This window comes from Ornithorhynchus anatinus, chromosome 2, assembly GCF_004115215.2.
Source record: "Ornithorhynchus anatinus isolate Pmale09 chromosome 2, mOrnAna1.pri.v4, whole genome shotgun sequence".
In the NCBI taxonomy this organism is placed as follows: domain Eukaryota; kingdom Metazoa; phylum Chordata; class Mammalia; order Monotremata; family Ornithorhynchidae; genus Ornithorhynchus; species Ornithorhynchus anatinus.
The window spans coordinates 88,808,827-88,826,194 of record NC_041729.1 but is presented as its reverse complement, the minus strand read 5'-3'; the positions used below and the strand labels follow the sequence as shown (position 1 = coordinate 88,826,194).

The 17,368-nt window shown below is 41.4% G+C and overlaps 1 protein-coding gene across 1 annotated transcript in view; it reads right to left on the bottom strand.

Annotated features, from left to right (window-relative positions):
- The window catches only part of MAP3K5 (mitogen-activated protein kinase kinase kinase 5), a 208,609-nt gene that overhangs the window by 29,334 nt on the left and 161,907 nt on the right, over positions 1–17,368 (bottom strand). Inside the window, exons 15-18 of the mRNA XM_029083415.2 lie at positions 11,825–11,958; positions 8,543–8,670; positions 7,958–8,094; positions 4,201–4,306 (exon numbers count right to left, since the gene is read on the bottom strand). Of these exons, the coding sequence (XP_028939248.1) occupies positions 4,201–4,306; positions 7,958–8,094; positions 8,543–8,670; positions 11,825–11,958 (505 nt within the window). The remainder of the gene's footprint in view (positions 1–4,200; positions 4,307–7,957; positions 8,095–8,542; positions 8,671–11,824; positions 11,959–17,368) is intronic.

Here is a 17,368-nt window from a genome sequence, read left to right as displayed (position 1 = left end):
AAATTTTGGAGTTTTATACTTCCAATTGTGCTTTACCATTTGCTCCAGGACTCATGAAGTGTATATCCCCTCACCCTGCTACTGCTCTGGGTATCACCGTATGCACTGCATGGCAGTGTCCAGAGACCAAATGGACTGGCAGTTCAATTGCATTTATTGAGCGCTTACTGTATGTAAAGCACTATACTAAGCACTTGGGAGAGTACAATAAAACAACAAACACATTCCTGTCCACAAAGAGCTCACAGTCTCACAGTGTGGTAAGTAAGTGGGAACAATACAGATCACCCTGCTGCATGAGGGTTGACCCCAGGGTCCAGAAGGCAAAAAGGAGGATGGGATCATAGCCCCACATCCTCCTAGGAGCTTTCAGACTGTAAGCTCGTTGTAAGCAGAGAATATGTGTTACATTCGTACACTGTACCCTCTCAAGTGTTCAGTACTGTGCTCTGTACATAGTGCTCAATAAATATGAAATGACTGACTTTTAGATAACTCACTTCCTTTTCATTGAAAACATGGCTGCAAGCATTTACATTACGACCCATGTCAATCTGAGTTTTCTGTGGGTAAACACAACCTCTCTCTCTATGTAAGCTAAAAACTTAGTCATAAAAAGAGAAAGACCTAAGAGAGGATATGTGGACTTACAAAAAATTGCCCAATTTCCATATTTTAAATAAAATAAGTCCTAAAATGAGTGTTCTTGATGCCTGCCACGTATTTCTCTTCATCTGCTATATAATCTGGCTTACACCGTACTAAAGGTTTCCTATAGTAAATACTAAGTGATGCCACACTTTCCGGGAGATTACTTTTCATCATCACTCAGTGCCCCGATCGGAGGGAGTATATGTCATTTCCATACTATGCTCCATCTGACTGGGGTATTGCGTGGTGATGAAAATGCATCGCCCAGAAAGGGCGGCACATGGACTTGCCAGGTGTGGAGTCGATACCACAGCGTGGGGTGCAACTGCAAAAGCCTGGTGAGGAGACGGGATCTGGAAAAATTCAGCAGCAGCTGAAAAGGGGAAAGGAGGAGGGAAGCTTTGCTTCCTTTCACCAGACAATTGCCAGAAAATTGCTAAAATCTGCTCAGAGGTAAAAATTTCCTGGTGTTTCACTGCGCTAAAACGATTGGCGGGGGCTGCCTGTATATGCCCCGTTATTTTCCAGCAGCGGTCTACTCAGTTGTATAGAATATGATTGTGGGTTTTTTTGTTGCTGCTGTTGTTCTTTGATGTGTTTTTCTGTTTGTCTCTTGCTTCTGCTTCCCTCTGGATTTTGCAAAATTGGTAAAGACCCCACCCCCCCCCTTACCAAGACACTCTGAGAATCATACACCTCTAAGGCATACCAAATGGGTGAGGGCCCAGTGGTGTTTGCTGCTGTTGAGGTCTCAGATATAGTCCATACTGGGATCTCAGATGGCACCCGATCTCCCTACCAGACATTTCTCAATGCATGCCACTGGGCATAGGTGCAAGGGTGGATGGCTCAGCACAAACTGTCACCATTCCTGTCAAGGAAATTTATGTGTGTGTCCTGCTGGCAGGAAGAAACACCTCTCCCCTCTTTACCACTGGTGTCTGCCAAGGGGCCAGAAAAGGAGCACTATTTTATTTTCACTGCCACAGTGTGCAAATGATTCTCTCTCAAATACAGTCACACTCATGGATGCAGTCTCAGCATCAGTAGCATCATCTCCAATCAGAAGGCCAACTCTACTCCGTGGCTTAGAAGCTAAAGCCCAGGCCTAGGAGTCAGAAGGACCTGAGTTCTAATCCCCATTCTGCCACCTGTCTGCTGTGTGACCTTGGGCAAGACACTTAACCTCTCTGGCCCTCAGTTACCTCATCTGTAAAATGGAGATTATTATTAATACTACTACTACTACTAATAAAGGTAGTTGTTAAGCACTTACTATGTGCCAAGCACTGTTCTAAGTGCTGGGGTAGATACAAGATAATCAGGATGTCCCATGTGGGGCTCAAAGTCTTAATTCCCATTTTACAGATGAGGTAATTCAGGCACAGAGAAGTTAAGTGGCTTGCCAAAGGTCACACAGCAGACAAGTGGTGGAGTCAGGATTAGAACCCAAATCCTCTGACTCCCAAACCCTAAGTGGGATAAGGACTATGTCCAACCTGATGAACTTGTAGCTACACCAGTGCTTAGCACACAGTAAGCGCTTAACAAGTATTGCAATTATTATTTATTATACAATTTTTTTTTGCTTGAGCAGCAGTGTGCAGGTTAGCAAGAGGAGTCCTATATTTCTCATGCCAGAAAGTTCAAATCTGGGTTCTTACCGCTGGCTTGTTCTAAATGTGCAATACCCAGAAAGATGGGAGTGGTGAGACAGGAAGACAGAGAAGTTCAACCTTCTTTATAACTTACATTGCTGCTGATAAGCAGATATGGCTGTAAATGATTTCCCAGGAAACTGCATAATAATAAAAGCAAACAGGGCAGAAAAGCGTGAAAGCTTTTTCTGTATATGGATTCTGACATCAACTATTTTCTATCAATCCTGAATGTCACCTCAGTGGGTTCTACCACCTGCACTCAGCTCTGTTTCTTCCCTACCTGCTCACCCTGCACTTCCTACCTCGGCATTCTCTGCGTCCTTCTTCCTAAGACACTTTCCATCCAGCAGTGGCTTTGTCACCCCACAGCCTCCACCCCTCCAGGTTGCCTCATCTCTTTGAAGAGCTCTGCTTCCCCCGCCTTGAGAAAGTGAATCACTTCCTCTCATAACTCAGGGGCAGAGGCAGTGTGGTGGGATGGGGGAACTGGAACACCAGGAGTAAACAAATCATAAAAGAAGCATCTGTAATAATCTAAATGGGAAGTGATTAAGACATGAGTAAGAATTTCAGCAGAGATAAATTCTGGCACCGTTCACGGTGGCTGGAGACAGGTTTATAGACAAAGACCATGTAGGAAGAGAGGAAAGTCCAGGGGTAAGGATGACTAAGGTTTCTGGCCGTAGGAAAAAAACTGAGTTCCGGACCATCAGGTGGTAGCCAAAGGAAAAAGAAGCTTATCCAGAAATGGCAAAACTCAAGTTGCTATGAGATCCCTTTCCAACCATATGTAAAATTAAGTTACAGGACCAGTCAGCCCTTAGCAAAGCTAAGGCATGGCAAGAAAACTTTGTACTTGGCTCCTGGTGACATACGTGTGCATTTTATCTTACAGTTGCAGGAACTGTGAGTTTTAAAAAAATTAAAAAGTACTGTAATTATTTAACCTCAACATTCATTTTCACAAAACAGTAAACAGTAAAGTGAAAAAGATGACTTGATTGCAATGCTGATTTAGTCAGCAACCCAGCCCTTCCCACAAGAAACAATGTTAAACATACTGATGAGTTAATAATACTAATGATGAATGATTAATAATAATTGTATTTGTTAGGTGCTTAGTATGTGCCAAGCACTGTATGAAGCACTGGTGTAGATATGAATAACCAGGTTGGACAAAGTCCCTGTCTCACACAGGGCTTACAGTCTAAGTAGGAGGGAAGACAGGAATCGTCATTTTACAGAATGGGAAACTGAGGTACAGAAAGGTTAAGTGATTTTCCCAAGGTGGCACAGCAGGCAAACGGTAGAGTCAGAATTACAACCCAGGTCCTCCGACTCCTAGACCTGTTATCTTTCCACTAGACCACTATTTCCCACTGTGCATTATGAGCCTAGGATGGATCCTGATGAAATCTGAAGACATTAGACACACCTGAGGTTGTATGCTTTTACAACACCGGTGTTACGCCCAGGCATGCAACCTAACACAATGACATCCTAAGAACCATTTTACGTAAGTCTGCTGGAGACCACCCAAACCTAAAGCATTCCCCTGGGGCACCCCTAATGCACCCTCCAGCCCCTACTTGTTCCTAAATCTTTGTATTCTCTTTCTAGGCCCCTGCAAAAATGGTTACCGCTTCTGAACTGCAAAAGTTGATGTTAGGAGTCAAGGTGGAGGGAGGATGGGTGTAGAAAGTCAAATACCAGAGATAAAGGTGTCCAGTGCTTTATCCACACCAGATAGGAGACAGACCAACTAAAAATCAGATGACCGTCCAACATAAAACTGGATGAATGCTTCCCCCCCCCACCCCCGGCAATTCATGTATTCATTTTTTGTTCAAATACAAAATCTCGGTTTTAGAAATTGTAAAAAACATACCAGTGAAAGTTTCAGTACATGGATTGATTCCGGCAAGTCTCTTTGATGTACCAAAGTCTGAGATCTTGAGAACTCCACTGTATGTATTGATTAACACATTGTCACCCTGTGAGACAGAGTAGCTAGTTTAATATTTAATAGCAGAGAGGCAGTCAGTTCACAATTTTAATGCTCTGCACGCTAAATGTTCCCATCTCCGACTACAACCTACAATTATCTCACTACTGCTTGGCCCTCCCCCGTGTTACTGTTATTCAACATTTATTCAGGCTCAGTAATAGAGATTGATTCTTCCCGAAACACATGGGAATTGTATGATGTGCAAGGTTCCAGGGTAATAATTTAAATTAGGATAATAATCCAACACTGACTAGATTTCAAGCACAGTAAATTTCTGTGAATTTTTTCATTGGTATCATGTGATGTCCTGCCCATACATACACACACACCATTCTTAATGTTTAATTTTATTTCAAGTTGGAAATGCACAGAATGATCTGTTAAGAATCTACTGTGCCTGACTCTTCTCCAGGCATGAGTCTTTTTCCTTGGTAGTGTGTTGGCATTCAAGCGAGCAAATCATTTTTTGCTTAGCACAAGTAATAATGGTAATAATAATAGTTATGGTATCTGTTAAGTGCTTACCATGTGCTAAGCACTGTTCTAAGCACTAGGGTAGATATGAGGTCATCAGGTTGGACCCAGTCCCTGTCCCACATGGGGCTCACAGTCTTAATCCCCATTTTACAGATGAGGGAACTGAGGCACAGAGAACTGATCTGCCCAAGGTCACAGAGCAGATGAATGGCAGAGATGGGATTAGAACCCATAACCTTCTGACCTCCAGGCCTGTACTCTATCCACTAGGCCATGCTGCTTCTCTAGTAGTAGCATTTAAAATGGTCTTAAGGCCTCTCTTAGAGCTTACTACTAGATAGGGTGTGGGCCCTGGGAAGACTAGATGACACTACATTTTTAGTGACAAAATTTGAATTTAATTTATAATTGTCAACTGGCTACACTGTAGGATTGCTCTATATCTGACTGGGCAAGGTGTTTCTAATCTAGGAAAATTTAAGAGAGGTTTGCAACCTTGGGGTACTATTAGAATCCTCCTTGGAGTTTTCTGCTCTCTAGGCTTAAAATGCCCATAAGTGAAAGTCAGGTCAGCAGGATATAAAACCATATGGAGGATTCTGCATGTGTTGAGCATTCCTTCTAGGGAAAGGACATAAAACTATGGGATGAAAAGGTAATAAAGAAGCATAATCAACCCAAGGGAAAGGATCATTTTTTGAAAGGTTTGGGCCCAAAGTATTTTTTAGGATAAACTTGGCATTGCCATCACTGGAGATCTTAAGGAATAACATACACTTGGAGGAATTGGTGGGCAGAGTTAAGATGGCTTTGGCATGGTGGATGAGAACTTAACTGTCTTAAAAATTACTCTGAATACTTTAACCCAATTCTGGAAAACAGAATGATTTTAGCTACAGAGTCAAGGCTTGCTCCCTGTTACCTCACCTAGCTGATCTCCTACTATAACCCAGCCCACGCACTTCACTCCTTTAAAGTTAACCTACTCACTGTACCTCATCTTGTCTATCTTGCTACCAACCACTCACCCACGTCCTGCCTCTGGCCTGGAACGCCATCCCTCTTCATATCCAACAGACAATTAATCCCCACCTTCAAAGCCTTATTGAAGGCACATCTCCAAGAGTCCTTCCCTGACTAAGCCCTCATTTCCTCTTCTTCCACTCCCTTCTGCAATGCCCTGATTTGATCCCTTTATTTTCTACTCCCCCTCAGCTCCACAGCACTTACGTACATATCCGTAATTTATTTATTTAATATTATTGCCGGGGTCCCCCTCTTGATTGTAAGCTCGTTGTAGGCAGGGAATGCATCTACAAATTCTATTATAATGTTATATTACACTCTCCAATGCACTTAATACAGTGCTCTGCATACAGTAAGGGCTCAATAAATATGACTGATGGAAGGTTTTCAATCAATCAGTTGTATTTATTAAGTGCTTCTGTACTAAGCACTTGGGAGAATACAATATAATAGAGTTGGTAGATACGTTCCTTGCACACAAGGAACTTACAGTCTAGAGGAGGAGAGAGACATTGATATTAATTGAGAATATTTATATGAGTGTTGTGGGTGGGGTGAAAAAAGGGTACAAATCCAAATGCAAGGGCAAAGCGAAAGGTAGAGTAGGGGTAATGAAGGCTTAGTCCAGAGAAGGCCTCTTGGAGGACAGATGATTTTAATAATCACTGCTTTGAAGGTGGGAGAGTCAGATCTGGTTCACATTGTCAGAGAGACAGTCATATCTGTCAAATATGAAGCGGGAGGGAGTCCTTGTCCAGAGGTAGGACATGGCGAACAGTTGGTAGCGAGATACATGAGATCGAGGTACGGTGAATAGGTTGGTGTTAGAGGAGTGAAGTGAGAGTGCTGGATTGTAGTAGGAAATCAGCGAGACCAGATAGGAGGGAGAAAGGTGATTGAGTGTTTTAAAGTCAGTGGTAAGGAGCTTCTGTTTGATGTGGGAGGTAGATGGGCAACCACCAGAGGTTCTTGAGGAGTGGGGAAACATGGCTTTGGAAGTCAACTCTGAAATCTGCCCAAGTCCCTGGATCATTGCTCCAGGAAAAGCTGTAAAACCTCTTCCACTGCAGGTTGTGCCTGATCATTATTATGCTCATGGCCCAATCTCTCCCTTCCCACCTGTGATTACTTTCCTTTACCACTGTTCCCCAACTGGGGCAGAAGCAGCATTGGCTCTGGAGGAGAGGAGAACAAGAAAGCTCACTTCTGGGTCCTCTTGGACAGATGCTCCCCCCTGCCCCCCATCTCACTGAATGGCCACCGGAGGAGCTCAGAATGACACTTCGCTGGCCGCTCCTCATTTCATGTGTGTGCACTCCTTCCCTGCTGGAGCAGTAAGATGGTGGTCACCACCATTACCTGTGACCCAAAGGACTGGAAAACTCTTAATCTACCCAATTTCCTAATTTTAGCTCAATAAAACCTGGCTTCTATTACCCAAAAACACTTTCACTAACTTTAGTATCCACAGCTATAAAAAAAAAAAAACAGAATCTGAGGAATCATTTCTACTTTCCCCTCTTAAGTTTTATCAGATTGCTTAGATTCACGGAGGTAGGTACCAGCAAAGAGATATTTAAGATACTACTATGGAAGCCTAACATTTGTACATTTTATTCACCAAATACAAAATCTGGCAGTTATTCAACAATTGCCATGTATTCTCTACTCCAGCAATTTCCCATTTTCAGACAATAAAAGTATGACCTAATTTTATTTCCACTGATGGATGTTGTCTGAATAAAATGGTATTATTTTCTGGCTGGCAATTTACATTTTTAATGTTATATTTATTACTTTAGTGTTTTAAATTGCACTCTTGGTGATGAAGCAGCTCACTGTACAAGTACTGCACCTCCCCTCTTCAAAATAAAAAGATAAAATAGTCAAGTGGATCAATAGCCAGGAAGACCAACAGTCTACCCATCTAGAAGGATACGGCTTACCCGTGATGTGAAGGTCAGCTGCCTGGGGTTTTGCTAAATCAGGGTAGGAAGAAAGTTCCACAAACTGGCTCATTACTCTGGGAGTTATACTGGGGCTAAATTATTGTCTCTTTCACCAATAAAAGTAGTTCTTCCTCTTTCCTCCTTAACAAGAAATTTCCAGGAATGATCCAATCAGAGCACCTTACCTTTATGTCCCGGTGCACTATCTGATTATCGTGGAGATACTTTAATCCCTCCAGAATTTGTTTTGTATAAAAGCCGATGGTCTGCTCATTATCTTTCAGGGGGCCCCACTTTGACCGCAGAAGGGCTGAAAGGCTTCCTAGAGTGTGGGGAAAAAAAGACATACAATGGAAAATCTTTGTCAAGGGGTGGCTCTAGAAGAAAACTGGAGGTTAACACTCATGTTGAATATTAGGTATAGGTATAATTATTGGTGGTCCAGTGAAAAGATTCTAGCCATGTCTTAACTGCTAGCAAAACATTTTAGCATCTTTTTATACATGCAATAAAGAAGCTCGCTGTGAGAAGGGAATGTGTCTACCACGTCTGTTTTACTGTTCTCTCCCAAACGCTTAATACAGTGCCCTGCACACAAGTAAGCGCTCAATCAATACAACTGATTAATTACAACTGAGTTACACAATTGCTCTTACAGTCACATGTAAACTTGCTTAGCACAGTTACATCGTTCTGACTGCTCTGCATAATGTGGAGTCACTACTGTTCAGGTACTAGTTGTAACTTAGAAGAAGAGGAAAGGTACTCACCTCCTGGGACCTGTTCCATGAAAATCTTGATGAAACCGTTCTCACTGAATGATCCCAGGTACTGAACAATATTTTTATGCTTCAGATGCTTATGCAAAGCTATTTCCTCATGTAAAGGTTGGGAATACCTGGAAGCAATTAAAATGTGGATGTTCTAAATGTGTGGATAAAGGAGTGGCTAAGAAATCATACCTCCATATTAAAAATACAGCTACCTAAATTCCATTATGAAGAATTTAAGGTCTGTTTCCTCCAAAATGATTACCTTTCAATTGATACCTTGTGGGTCTTTAAGAGAAAACATGAAAAGATAAAGTGTACTTAATTCTTGAGGACAATAAAGAGTGAGTGGGGAGGAAGGAGCCAGCAGGCACTTATGATAAAAGTGGGATTTTATTCCAGCATCTTCATTTGTTATGAGATCTACCTGAATAAATACTCTAGTTAAGGCATGCACTTTATGATTCCTTGTTAGCAAATGTAGGGTGAAATGAATGTGAAGCAGCATGGTGTAGTGGATTGAGCATGGGCCTGGAAGTCAGAAGGTCATAGGTTCTAATCTTGACTCTACTTGTCTTCACTGGGGCCGTGGGCAAGGCACTTCACTACTCTGTGTCTCAGTTACCTCATCTGTAAAATGTGGGGCAGGGGACTGTGTCCGACCAGATTTATTTGTATCCACCCCAGAGCTTAGCATAATACCTGGAATATAGTAAGTGCTTAACAAATACCATTATTACTATTATTATTATTCTTTCTGATTCAGAAAGCAGAGGTTTAGAACATTTGAGCAAGGGAAATGGAAAAGTTTATGCATTATTTTATAACCTACAATTTAAATCCTGAATACAGGCATCTGTCATTATCTTCTTCAAATACTGTCAAGTCGTTTCCGACTCATAGCGACTCCATGGGCACACCCTCTTCCAATCATCCCATCTTCTGTCATAAGGTCATCTTGGTATGTGTGTCCATAGAGTTTTCTTGGTAAAGATATGGAAGTGGTTTACCACTGTCTTCTTCCATGCAATAAAAGCTTTAGTCTCTGCCACTGTCTTTGATCAATATTTTGATCCCTTGATCATCCACCTTTAATTCTTTCCCATGCCGCTGCTGCCCAGCACAGGTGAATCAGCTTTATATCACAACTCACTATAGGAAATTTCACATAAATGGAAATAACCCATTGGGAAACAAATATGTTTGCCAAATTTACATTTTTGGAATTTTGAATCTCCAATTACACTAGGCAACCCTTGAAATAACAGCATCCCAATATTTTGAATTCCCCTTTAAAGACTTTTTGGGAGCATATCCGTTCCACATAGCAAGGGAGACTTATACAACTTTAGTACAGCCATTACCCTTGAAGTAGGAGAGAGTCACCTGAAATATCAAAAAATATAGACATAGCCTAAAAGTCCAAGAAAATAATATTGGATAACATATCAGTTTTACATGCATGCATGCAAAAAAATAATGCAAGTGGCTGTATAAAGTTTTATGGAAGAAGAAAACTCATAGCTTCTGCAGGCTGACAGGGAATTATTGACCTTCCAAATAAAATTATACCATTTTATTTTAAAATTTGTTATCAAGTAAATATTTCCACATAATTTAACAAAATGCCTACCAAAGATATCAATATATTTGTTAGAGAACACAATCTCCTCATGAAGTTGCCCTCACAATTCAGAAAAAGAATCCAGTCGAGCTTTCTTCTGAATGTTGTTTTAGTTAACTACAAGGCAAAGATTTAATAAACTACTATAACCCAAATTCACATTAAATAAAACGTCTCTTAAACTGCCTTAAAGCAAAATTACAATTTTATTTTTGCACATTCACATTCACTATAACTTTATCTAAGTCTATTCCATTATCTCCAAAAAACAAACACTCTCAACCTTTAAGATATATCTTAAAGTTTTCAAGCTATAATTTCTCCAGCTGGGAAGGTGGGAAAAGGGACCAATTATGAGAGTAGTAATTCTCAGAAACCTAGTGGTAAGAAATGACAATGAAAGTCTTCAGAGTTTGTGTCAGACATCACATTAATGGGGATCTAATTTTTACTGACACAGAGCTTTTTTCTGAAAAGTTCAGGGTACTGAACTAAAATTATTTCACTCATCCCATGTACACATGTACCCAGTTCCCAGGTAATATGGTCAAGGTAAATGGGTAATTTCAGTGAATGGTCTATGTAGTTATAGAGTAAGACCAGAACTCGGTTCTAGTAGCCTTAATTCTGTACACAACTTTCAGAACATGGAGGACAAATCTTTCAGTTATTGGAAACCTTCCAAAAATAAATAAAAGGGTAGGCTTTATTCTCAACATTTACTCTTGCTTATCTGACAGAGGTTGTCAATTCATGAGGATTGAATTTTTTTGTCTTCATTATAAAGCACTAATTTATCTCAATAATTAACCAAGGGAAAATTTCAGAAAAAAATGCCAAGAGTACCAATTAAAAATGCACCCTATCCAGAAAGAATAATACATGAATATAAAGCTGAACATAGCAAATATGGCCCTCAGGCTTGTTAAAAATACTAAATGTCTGCAGAGACCCTTATTGTAATAATAATTGTGGCATTTGTTAAACACTTACTATGTGCCAGGCACCATACTAAGTGCTGGGGGCGAGGGAGTGCAAGCAAATCAGCTTGGACACAGTCCCTGTCCCACAATGGGCTCCCAGTCTTAATCATTTTAATAATGTTGGTATTTGTTAAGCGCTTACTATGTGCAGAGCACTGTTCTAAGCGCTGGGGTAGATACAGGGTAATCAGGTTGTCCCATGTGAGGCTCACAATTAATCCCTATTTTACAGATGAGGTAACTGAGGCACAGAGAAGTGAAGTGACTAGTCCATGGTCACAAGGCAGACAAGAGGCAGATCAGGGATTAGAACCCATATCTTTCTGACTCCCAGACCAGTTCTCTATCCACTAGGCCATACTGTAGTTCCCCTCCTCTCCAGATCAATTCTGAGCAGCGATGAAAAGTGATTCTGTTCTCTTCCTACATTTTGAGAATCCTGTGCTTCAGCGATTATTCTTCACTGCTATCAAGTCTGGATCACTGGAGACAATTGCAGAGATACCACAGAGAAACGTAATTGGTATAGCAGTTTTTTTTCTGGAAAGACCTGTACTCATTAGAAGTATAATCAGCTCTTACTGAATTCCAACAATAATTACATTGTCAACAGAGAAGCCCTCAAAAAACAGAATTTATTAACTGCAGGGACCACAGGGACCGCGATGACCATACCTGCTATCTCTCTCTGGAATTTCTTTAATAGCAATTCTGACTTGATTGCTCAGATCCCGTCCAGCATAAACTATGCCATAAGTGCCTTTCCCCAAAATGACTCTGTCACCGTTTTCATCATATTCATAGTCATACTGGAAAAAAGGGAAGACAGTATTAAAAGGTATCTTCATCCAGCAGGTGTTTTTTTTTAAAAAAAACAGCCTAGTATGTTTCGTGAAATGATTTTATGCTCCTTGTATGATATTAAGAAATTAGAAGGTAAATATTAGCAGTTGGAAGAAGTATTTCCAAGGTGTGAAAGATAAACTTACAATACGGAATCCAGCAGTGGCTAGTATACTCATTGTTTATGACAAGTGGCCGAGCCAGAATTAGAACCCAGGGCCTCTGACTCCCAGGCCCGTGTCCTTTCCACTAAGACACAATGTTTCCTGATATATACGAGCTAATCAAGTTGGACACAGTCCATGTCCCACATGGGGCTTATAATCAATCCCCACTTCCCAGATGAGGTAACTGAAGAATAGAGAAGTTAAGTGATTTCCCCAAAGTCACACAGCAGACAAGTGGCAGGGCCGAGGTTATAACCAAAGTCCTTCGGACTCCCAGCCCCATGCTCTACCCACTAGACTACTGTGTTCCTCTTGCCTTGAAGATATTGTGCAGAGTGCCTATCAAGTTATCTTCCCAATTTTTGATGTAAACAATATTACTGATACTAATCAGTTCCATCAAATCCTCATGCTGGGATCCAATTCCATGAGGCTTGTCCTCTGAAAGGCAAATGAAGTAGGACCTGCTCAGCACTTAAAACAAGATGCCAGAGTCAATACCAATGTTTCAGTAGCTGACTCTAAACCACTGAAAAGTGACTACAAACCAGTAAAGACAGCTTGCTAATCCCCTGGAGGCAGTACAGTCTGGGAAGGAAACTGAGAAGAATTACCTATCCATGTAACGTTTTCAGTATAAATATATCTCCAAGGATTCTTTGCTCATACCCTAGTGCCAAATGAAACAGGGAGCTTTCTGTTCTTTCTCTTTTAAGGGTTTTTGGAGATCTAAATATTATCCTGCTTTGTTACTCACCCAGCTCTGCTGGGAATATGCAAATCAATAGAAACTTGTTCCCCAAACTCTCCCTGGGTCTTGGGACTGTTTATTGCTACCTCCAGAGATACCTATCTAAAGGCTCCAGGAACAGAGGAAGCAATGAATAGGAAGGGGTGAAGCTAAGAAACTCGGGGGCCTCTTTCCTTGGGGACAGCTGGTCGTGCTCATCTCCTCCCGAAGTTCAAGGAGGGATAGATCGTGCTCCTCCCTTCCTGAAGTACAGGGAGGGCTACAAGCAACCTCTCCGACAAATCATGTATTGGTGAGAAGAGACAAGCACACGCACACATGCCTTTCTGCAAGATGTCATGTGCAGATGGGAAGATGGGGACTCCTGGACTCTTGCCTGGCATAAATGTGGGGATATAGAGCCTGGTTTCTACCTGATCTGGGAAGCTAAGTGGGCCCAGGCCTTGCTCTCACTTGGATGGAAGACTACCTGGGATTTCCAGGTGCTTCTACCCTTTCTTAAGGTTGCACTAGATTCTTTCCAGATGCACCTTCCAGGACTATTAATGTAAACTAAAAGAGAAGGCCGAAGCAGCCAACGTCCTCCATTGGGTTCCTGCGCAAGAGTGGAATATGGAGGCCCAAATGTGGCAACCGTAGCAAGAGGCCTTTCCTGACTAAGCCCTCCTTTCCTCTTCTCCCACTCTCTTGTGCACTGCCTTGCCTTGCTCCCTTTATTCATCCCCCCTTCCAGCTCCACAGCACTTATGTACATATTTTATTTATTTCAATTACTATCTGTATGCCTCTCTAGACTGAAAGCTTGTGTGGGCAGGGAGTGTGTCTGTTATATTATACTCTCCCAAGTATTAGTACAGTGCTCTGCACACAGTAAGCGCTCAATAAATAGGACTGATTGTTTTTAAAGGAGCTCAAAGTGGGAGAGAGGGCAAATCTCCCTGTGGTCAGGCCCTATGGCCCAAACAAGTGGAGGAAGGAAGAAAAAGGCTGGGGAATGAGGTAGGAGGTGAGGGGGTGGTGTAGAGAAAGTGAGGGAGAGAGAGACAGAAACAAACACCCAGGGACAACAGTGCAGACATAATGCTGGCAAAGCTGAACAGAAGCAGAGGGATGGCAAAACAAAGTACAGTACCAGCTAGCTGTACGTGTCCCTTTACAGCACCCTGGAATGAAGCTTGTGGACAGTGCTTCTCTGGAATCAGTGGAGGCAAGGAGCCTCAGGAGCTGATACTTTCACCCAGACCCTCCTGCCACTCTCCACTGAGTTGGGCTCCCTATAAATCTCCCCGCCATGGAGGCCATAAGCAGAATTCCTGTCAGACAGGTGGGGGGGGCTGGAAGAACAAGTGTGGGACAACCCCACCAGCCGTACAATGGACGTGGGAAAAAGTAATCATCTGCTCTTCATCTGTTTTAAGACAGGAAAGATACTTTTTGCCACTGCCCTCCAAATATCACTCTGCCTACACTTAGGAGCAGATGAATCACAGTTCCAAGCTCAGAACTCAGGATGATGTTGATACTGTGGCTTGAGAAGATCCCAAGTGTTTTTGCAGAGATAGGAATGTGGTAATCGAGGACAAAAGGGGGGAGTGGAGAAGGGCAATGCTGTTCTGAAGACCTTCTCTTTCCAGTGGAGCTAACACTATGCTCCTACTTTATCCAGAAGAATGGATCAACTCCAGAATTTATAAAACCATTTAAGATTCAGCCTGTCTTACAACTCTCACTAAAGATGAAAATAAGGGAATCCCTCCAATTAACTTCATAAACAGCACATGGGAATATTATCTTTTGTGAAAAGGAGATTGCTCTTTGAGAGGAAACTTTAATATGAAGTCAATTTGATTTGGGGAACAGAATCTGAAAATCTGAATTAAGGAGAAGGTTTGATGGGTTGAAAGGCATATGGTGACAGAAAAGGAGGTCATTGGAGCATTTCTGAAAGGAACTGGCTTTGAGAGGTTGAAAGGCTCAGTATAGTTGGGCTTTTTTAAGGCAAAAAACTCTGCCAAATATTACAAAAGTTCAGTGTGGAATATCATTTAATCTAGATATGATCCACTTGACCATCAGAAAACTGAATTCAATGCCTATGGCAACACCATTTTTGCAGACTAGATAAGACAGCCTTCTAGCTACCCTGTTCCAAGTTCAACATTCCCCCCGCAATTACGATGCTCCTGCAGGGTTTGAAAAAAAAGTCTTAAAGGGCAGCCAGCTCCCAAAGTTATTTGAGCTCTAAGGTCTAACAGAGTTTCAGATTTTCAGCTCTTTGTCACCCAGAAGTTAGGGAGTGAAATGAATGAAAACAGGAAATAAAAACAAGTACATGAAAAAGTGCTGATGAAACAAGTGATGACTTATATTTTCCTTCAAGGGATCACGTTGATCACATCATGGCATTCTGCAAAGGCCATGAGACAGAGTGGAGGTGGCGGGGCTCAAGTCAAATACCAAGGACATCATATCTTCCTGGTTTAGCAGGTGACTTAGGAACTGAGCATCAGGTTAATAATGCACAGACTCCTCTGAGGCACAGGTTCAAACCTGAATGACATTGAAACAGATCTCTAAGGACAGAAAAGAAAACAATTCTAAAGCCAATGTGTTTTTGAAAAAGAAGGGATTTTCTGAGGCAGACTAAATTTTCAATAAATATTATTGATTAAGGAAGAGAAAAAGCTGTACCTTCAGTTTCCTGATACCCCTTCTTCCAATCCTGCCTACTAAATCATGACTATTGTTCTTAGAAGGTTTCATTTTTCACAACTGGACTATACTTTCAAGATACACTTTTATAAGTGGCAAGACATTGAAAGATAAGTTTCAAATTATTTCTTGGAGAAGCAGCATGGCCTAATGGAAAGAGCATGGGTCTGGGAGTCAGAGGACCTGGGTTCTAATCTCGACTCCCCCACTTGTCCGCCATGTGACCTTGGGCAAGTCACTTAACTTCACTGTGCCTCAGTTCTCCTGTTCTCCCTCCAACTTAGACTGTGAGCTCCATGTGGGGCAGGGACTGTGTCCAACCTAATTTACTTGTATATATTCCAGAGCCTAGAACAGTGTTTGACACAGAGTAAGTGCTTAACAAATATGATAAAAAATTAACAACAATAGCACTAATATATTTTAAATTGTAACAGTGAACAGAAAGCAGTCATACTTTCCTCTAGACTGTAAGCTCACTGTGGGCAGGGAACGTGTCTGCTTATTGTTATACTTTATTCTCCCAAATGCTTAGTACAGTGCTCTGCATACAGCTCTCAATAAATATGTTTGAATGAACTTCCTACCTGATTGGCCTGGAGTACATTTCTACATGTTTTAGGTTAAGGGTTCTGGAATCAAATGATGAAATCTATGATGGCTTTAACAAAGCTACATAATAGGAAAATTGCTGTTCTATAAACAACTTTTAAAAATTATACAATGGATATCCTTCCCTGTCTATATTGTAAAGAATGGTAAGTGGAAACATTATTTAGACATTTCCTCCCTACAGATTACTTCCCTTGTATAATTTTGTGGTGTTCAAAATACAATTAGGAACTGTGATACTATGGGACTTCAAACAGGAAGACTGCTATAAATAAATGAAAACTTTCAAAATGTCCAGAAGGTTGAAATGACACTAGAAACATGCCGCACTGCATAAAGAAATACCATCATGACCTAAAGGAACAATATAAAGTGAAAATCAAGAAACATTTTGTACAGTACTATACTTGTGAATTCTATTTCCCTGCCATTGTTAAATACAGAGTTGAATGGATCACTGGCCTGACCTAATATGGCACTGAAGTTCTTATATAAGTAATCTCCCTATCCCCATCCTCTACTTCCTAAAATTTCAGTGGCTTTCCCTGCATATGATTCAAATTTAATTTGGGAAGGTACTGGGAGCCCTTAGATCAATTAATCAATCAATCACATTTTTGAGGGTTTACTGTATGCTGAGCATCATACTAAGTGCTTGGCTTTGGGCAAGTCACTTGAGAGTACACGATAACAGAGTTGGTAGACACATTTCCTGCCTGCAAGGAGTTTACAATCCAGAGGGGAAGTGATCCATTAAAATAATAATAATAACTGTGGTATTAAGTGCCAGGCACTGTACTAAGCGCTGGGGGAGATATAAACAAATCAGGTTGGACACAGTACCTGTCCTATATGGGGCTCACAGTCTCAATCCCCATTTTATAGATGAGGTAACTGAGGCACAGAGAAGTACTGTGTGCAGAGCACTGTACAAAGTGCTTGGGAGAGTACAATACAACAGTAAACAGACACAGTGAACTTAGAGTTAAGGTGGGGGAGACAGGCATCAATACAAATAAATAAAATTACAGATATGTACATAAGGGCTGTGGGGCTAGGAGGGAGGAAGAGTAGTGGGAGCAACTCAGGGAAATGCAGAAGGGAGTGGGAGATGAGGAAAGATGGGGCGTAGTC